Genomic DNA, 7,012 nt, shown 5'->3' on the forward strand with positions numbered 1-7,012 from the left:
ACTGATTTACACCATTACATATTTCAAAGTTTATTTGTTGTCTTTACACCCCACCTGAGATGGTTTTTAGATATGTATAAGTGTGACAGGTGGTTAGTTGCATATCAGAGCCATGATTAGTGGCCAAACGGAGCCCCAAGGGCTATTTCGTCTTTGGTTTAGAATCATCTTACGTCGTAAAAATCAGCAGAAAGGATCCAGAACAGAAGAAATAGCTTAAGATCATGCCGCTTTTTTGTTTTTTTTATGAAAATCAGACAAGTGCCGTGAAAACAAAAGTCGGTGACAGCATTTATTTTAGGATATACCCAGGGCTGTTCCCGATGAGTCATCACGGAACAGAACGAAGCGTGCTAGCATGCCTATAATAATGCCATGATTGGAGTTGCACGTCTCAACCGCCAGAACCATTTCAACACAAAAGCCTTGATTATGTGTCACGTGAGACGCAGTAGTGGCGTGACTGGAACTTGAACCCAGCATCGACGGGTACAGAGCTGAGCCCTGTGACCACTACACCACCACCACCGCCTCAGTCCTCACGTGCTCGAGGGGCGCTATGCCCTCCGGGCATTTCCTGGCCGAACCCGCTGCCGACCGGAAGTGCGGTTTGGCTTACAGCAGGCTTGCTCGCTTTCCCTTTCCTCTCCCTGCAGCTGGCCACGTCTCTCCAGACATTCTTTTTTCCATATCTCCATCTCCTTTGATTTTCCTCTGCTGTCCTCGTTTTTCATCTTTTGTGTCTTTGTCACAGTTTGCACACTTTCCATTTTGTATGGTCCTTTTGTTTGCCTCTGACTACAGGGACGCGCACTGTGCTCATTACGCTCCATCCACTCGGGCATGCTGCGGTACGTCCGCGTACTGGTGAAATCTCTGCGTGTTCATTTGAATTCAGCGTGCGCTTGGACGACGCGGCCAAAAAGGGTTGCTGAAAGGTGCACACCGCTTGGAACGCGTCCAGCTTTCGAAGCGCCCTACCGCCACGTCACATGCTGGCGTGCGTGAAATTATGACGGTGCCTTTTTAGAGCGCAGTACTTTCTCATCAAGACTGCCATGTCGTGGGCTTTGAAAGCCAAAACTATGATGAGTACGACAGTGACTACTCCCTTTCGTAGGCATGTACACCATATGCTATATATATATATATATATATATATATATATATATATATATATATATATATATATATATATATGCTTAGACGTATGTATTTGCCAATATCATTTAGAAAAGAGCACGTCACTGCACATTTGCAGCCTGAAATGTGACTCACCCATGTTCGACTAACCCACCCGAGCGTCATGACTCACCCAAGTCTCAGCCCCAGCAAAATGACTGCAGTGTTTGCGCATGTGACCCGCATCGCTGATGGGTGCACACGCCCGCTGCCCCACGAAAAGTCTGTGTGTTGGAAGAGCATGAACATCGCTGCACCGACCTACACGTTCCGTCCTGTGAAAACACGTGCTGCACAGCGGCGCACTACACCCGTACGCACCCCGGTGAATCGCCGTAACTTCCAGCCCACTTATGGTAACCGTCCTATTTGCACGGCGCTCGTAAACAAGCGCAACGGGCCGGTGATCACAGGTCTTGCAAATGACGTTGGGCACTAGCTCAAACTGTGCCACCGCACCCCGCGTCCCCTCGGGGCGGAATCCTGGTTGAGGAGCCGACTTCGTGGGAACCGATGCGACTGGGCTTGCCGGATCCTCACCCTGTGGCCTACCTGAAGGAGCCTACCCATGGAAACGGGCTCGAGGGTCTGGCTCGTTCCAGGCCGATCGTGGCCTTAGGGCGGATCACCTCGTCACTGGGCAGGAAAGCGTGATATCCAGCTAGTCGGCCGCCGTGAACGTGCATGCCCATGTTGGAAAATAACGCTATCTACGTGACCATCGGCGTGACGAACCGCAAACCAGGCGACGACCATCTGAGAACCCCTGTTCAGCAGACGTGTCTGGGCACTGGGAGACCGCCGGACGGCTAGACCGTTAGACGGGTCCGGTCCTGGGAGGACTGCCCGCCCGCAGTGTCTGCTAACGTGTCCAGCTCCGAGCAGACGGTCCGAGGCACGGCGCCTCTCGAATGTGTCCGGGCCCGGGCACGCGCCAGCCGTGTGGACCGGCCGGAATCCGCCGGGGGCGGCGGCCGTCGCGGCCGTCAGCAGGCGGTCGCAGCGGTGGGGTGTGGGCCGGGGAAGGCCGCTAACGGGCGCACACAGTCGTAAACGGCGAACGACACACGCCGCGTGCCCACCGCCCCGAGCCGCGCCGGCACGCCGACCGCCCAGGAATGCGGCCGCCGCAGGACCGCGGGGCCTGCGCCGCGGGCGCCCCGTCCGAAGCGTGGTGGGCATGTCGCTCTGGCGGCACCCGAAACAGGTCGCTTCTGGCGGCTCGGGGCAGGTCGCTCCTGACGGCTCGGAGCAGGTCGCTCTGTACGGCTCGGGGCAGGTCGCTCCAAACGGTCTGAGCAGGTCGTTCCTGGCAGCTCGGGGCAGGTCGTCCCTGGCGGCTCGGGCCAGGTCGCTCCAGACGGCTCGGAGCAGGTCGCTCCGTACAGCTCGGGGCATGCCGCTCCAAACGGTCTGAGCAGGTCGTTCCTGGCAGCTTGGGGCAGGTCGCTCCGGACGGTCTGAGGCAGGTCGCTCCGGACGGATCGGGGCAGGGCCGCTGCGTTGAAGCGATGCATTGACAGGGTTGGCTGGACCGGCGGCGGATGAGGGCTTACACGGCGCTGTAGGCGTAGCGGCTTGGGAAAAACACTTGCTCGAGGCCGTTTCATCACGCATCGCGTGCAAGGCCGATTAAAAAAAATACGCCACAAAAGACGAAGACACCAAAGGCTCCCTAGATTTCTGTCACGCAAATACATTCATCAGTGACACGTCTGTCATGCCACACGTGTTTGGCGTGGTTTATCGGTATCACCGCGAATTGACGTGAAAGTGCGACACCGAAGTTTTCTAGGTTGTTTCAGTGTTATGAGCTACGTCGAAATGAACGATCTGGAATATACTGGTTAAATGACGCTGATCAGCTGGGTTTTATAGCGCGTCAACTGCGTAGTCATATGGAACCCAATGAATAAACGACGTTGTACAGCATTGATTGGTATACGCATTGGTATACGAGGGCACGTTTCAAAGCAGTGCTCATGGTCGTGGCTGAACAAGGTTAAGTGAAACTGAAAGTTGGAATTCATATGGAACGTAAAAGATAGAAATATTGGGAACCTGTGCATGCTTTGACAACGAAGCGATGTCAAAACAATCAGTCACAAAGATCACAAAGCATATCGCGCGTCCCATATCACAAATCACACAAACACACAAATGCAAAACAAATCAAAAGAAACCAAGGATGTTCGTCCCAATGGCTCAGTTGGTTAGAGCGCCTGCCTGGTGATCCACCCACACGTGGCGGGGGTGGGCCTGAGTCGCTATAGGCATTCGCTATTTGCCCTTAACAGGCATGGCCTGCGACCGATAGCAGCGACCAGTATTAGGTTAGACGACGTTAGGGGACAGGACGGACCGTGCCGAGCATTACGAAACGTTATATTTTGACACCAAACTCTGCCGTTGGCCTGGAATTGCGCGATCGGATGATAGGGGTCAGGGCTCACACAAGCACTGCTTAGCGTGGGCTTTAATCCCAGAAATCCATCCATTCAAAAGGTTCGGATTAAGCGTTAAAAATCTGTCTATCTCCCACATACTAACACCATGTGCACGGTACTGCCCTGCAAACTGCGCACTATACAGGTTGCTATGGCCAAGAACCTTACCATTCGCCCTGATTCACCTTTTCATAACGCAGACTGATAGATGGTTGAAGGTTGATGCGTCCCGCTGGCGTTTCCGAACTAACACGATGGAGCTTAGCGTGTTTTTGTGTCGCAATAGATGGACAATAGGCTATTGAAAATTTGGCCGCATTGCACAACACCCCGGGAGGTCACCCCCCCCCCCAAACAAGGGTTAATGGCCCCGACCCAACAACGCAACCCAACCAATCAGGGCGAGTGATAATGAGCTCAACCGAATGCGAGGTCATCGGTGCCGTCCTTGCCGCGTGGATACTTGTTTCGGGGAGCCCTTAGCATGGCGCCGGGTATGGGTTGTAAGAGTCTGGCGCCAGGCCAACTGCAATGCTATTTTTGGTGGGGGGGGGGGGAAAGAGAGAGAGAACTGCCGATCTAACCTTATACACAGTTTGAGCGCATCTGTGAAGTTGGATGCTGATTAGAGCTTAGAGTCTTCTGGATCGTGTCATTCTCTATATTTCACGCGCCTTTGTTTTTTAATCAAAGTTAGTACTCACGTCCGTGACTGTGACCAGCCTTCAACCGCTGAGTTTTCCCATGATGCATACAAAATAGTGCTTGTTTACACCGTTCAAGCACCCACTGGGATATTGAAGATGCCATTTTGAATAAATAGGTTGTAATGGAATGATACCGCCCGCCAGAATATATTTTCGAGTGCTTTGAGTACTGTATTTGGGCATTGTTTTACATTATATACGAGAAGCATGTCTGTGAATCTGGCCGGCCACAAAAATGAAAAGGCAAAGCTCGGTATCAATTCATGTCGAGTTATTGACGTTGTAACATACCGCACGACAACCGACTACCGCAGCGACCGCTCGGTGCGTGCTGTCCTGACCACCCACGCCTCTCACTGCAGTTCATCATCAAGCCGGACAACCTGGAGAAGGAGATCAAGCTGCAGCTGCCGATCATGATCGCCTCCTACCCTTATCGCAACGCGGACGGCACCCTGAGGAGGAAGCGGGGCGCTGAGTACCCGGCTAGTCTGCCCGTCTTCCGGCCCTGGCTCGACGTCAAGCAGAAGGTGCTCGTCTAGCGCCGCGCCCTACCTGGCGCCCGCTCTCGTTGGTCGTGATGCTGGACGGTGTGCCACGTGACCGCCGCCTGAGAGCCGCCAGGAGCCTGGGAAGCTACCCCGCTCATGTGGTGCTGGCCGGTGGCAGCGCCGCGCTTCGGCGCCCGTGGCGATGCGCCACCGGCGTCACGTGACAGGCCCGATGTGAGAGGCGGCGGCAGCGGCCGGGACGGGAGCCAGGGCCCGCCGGGATTGATCACCGACGCGGCCGCACCGCCGTGCCAGTAATTGTCGGCGAACCCGATCGTAACATCGGCTCATTATTTTAAATCCTGCGTGATGAATCGCGTGCTTAACGGAGAGATTCCAGTGGCGGGCCGGATCTCTTCACACCAGCTGATGGCGGCTGAGCGGCCACCAGCTGAGTGCTGGTGCACAGGGGCGACCGGCCCCCGTGGATGGCGAGTGCTGGTACACAGGGGGTGACCCCCGTCCCCCGTGGATGGCGAAGCTGCGTGGCGACGGCCGGTCCCACCGATGGCCGACTGTGCGGACGCCACCCAGTGATATGCGTCTTTGTTGCGATGTGACGGATGTGACGGTCAGGTGTCGCTGGCCACCCCCTGGCCGTGACACGCGCGCCGTGCCCTCGCCACCGCGGTTTGCGGACACCGCCAATTGGTCTTGGTCGGGTCGGGCCTCTAGGTGAGATGGACATAGCTTTCGAATAATTACTTGCGTTGTTACGAAGCGTACGGCCCAGCAGTTCTGTAACGGCCCGCGCATAATCACGACGTTTGCGTCCCACTTGACTTCGGAGGCTGATGGCAGTTTCTGTAATGATGCTGCCACAAATCAAGGCAATCTTAGTTTATGTGCCCAAAGTTGACAGATCGTTAGCCAGCATTCCTGTAAAGTGATGATAAGAACTTGTTTATATATGTACGCGTCGCGGCGTTGCTATGCGATGACGGGCATAGAACTCGTCTAACGACTCACGAGACTTTCCGCGTAAATCTGCGTCGTTCCGCGTTCCAAACTCGTGTTATCAGTTCGTATATCATTAACCACAGTATCGGCAATAACACATAACACAAATATGAAATGCGCTGTGTGGTCAAATGACACGACGGCGAGGTTACGAGAGTGCCGCGGGTACAGAGCGTCGATCCGCATCACCGCGATTCACCGCATCACCGATGACCGCACCACCGAGATCTGATCCCCAACGCTTAGCCTGGCGACCTCCACTCTCCTATCCGAGCCCGACCCCACTCCGGTTTGGCCGCGCCGGACTCGCCTGCCTAGCTCCACAACAATGACACATGAAGGACATGTCTGCGGGCTTCAGCCGCTCCCAGTAATCGCATGAGTGCAGTACACCATAACGCCTGACGACTACAGCCGGGTCCAACACCTGGCTGCTGCAGCGGTCTGACAACTACAGTCAAGCACCACATCTGGCGGGTACGGTCTGACACCACGTCTGACAGGCACGGTCTGGCACCGCATCTGACGAGCATGGTCTGACACCACGTCTGACAGACACGGTCTGACACCGCATCTGTCAGGCACGGTCTGACACCGCATCTGACGGTCACGGTCTGACACCGCATCTGTCAGGCACGGTCTGACACCGCATCTGACGGTCACGGTCTGACACCGCATATGACGGGCATGGTCTGACATCACGTCTGACAGGCGCGGTCTGGCACCATATCAGGCACAGGCACGTTTGAGCAGCATGGTGGCATTAGTGGGTCACGTCTGGAGGTCGGCCGAGTAACACAGCGTATAAAAACGCGCATGAACGCTACAGTCAGTTACCACGGGGCAGTGCTGCATCTGAAGACTTGTCTAGTGTCACGTCCGGTGCCCCAGCCCAGTCAGGTGTGGTGCTACAGTTAAACGTCACGTCTGATGTTAAGCTCAGCGTCACATCCAAGCACTGGTTTCTTTGCGCATCGGGAGACATGGCAGCGGACGTGGTAGGTTTCCACCCCTGCTGGCTTCAATCACAGCGGAACGCCGGCGTCACGTGAAGACCACCCGAGCCTCACATCTGATCGCTACCGTCCGCGACGCCAGCAGCGCCGCCGTCTCTGGGCCCACCGCCGGGCGCCAGCAGCGCCGCCGCCCCCCGGCCCACCGCGGA

General features: G+C 55.6%; 1 protein-coding gene across 1 annotated transcript in view; it reads left to right on the top strand.

The window, feature by feature from the left end:
* Positions 1-5,962, top strand: part of LOC119103834 (arrestin domain-containing protein 17) — a 31,933-nt gene extending 25,971 nt beyond the window's left edge. Inside the window, exon 6 of the mRNA XM_037227501.1 lies at positions 4,699-5,962. Coding sequence (XP_037083396.1) covers positions 4,699-4,878 — 180 coding nt within the window. The 3' untranslated portion in view covers positions 4,879-5,962. The remainder of the gene's footprint in view (positions 1-4,698) is intronic.
* Positions 5,963-7,012: the final 1,050 nt, after the last annotated feature.

The sequence above is a fragment of the Pollicipes pollicipes genome, unplaced genomic scaffold (genome assembly GCF_011947565.3).
Source record: "Pollicipes pollicipes isolate AB1234 unplaced genomic scaffold, Ppol_2.1 Scaffold_5724;HRSCAF=6776_pilon_pilon_pilon, whole genome shotgun sequence".
Taxonomy (NCBI): domain Eukaryota; kingdom Metazoa; phylum Arthropoda; class Thecostraca; order Pollicipedomorpha; family Pollicipedidae; genus Pollicipes; species Pollicipes pollicipes.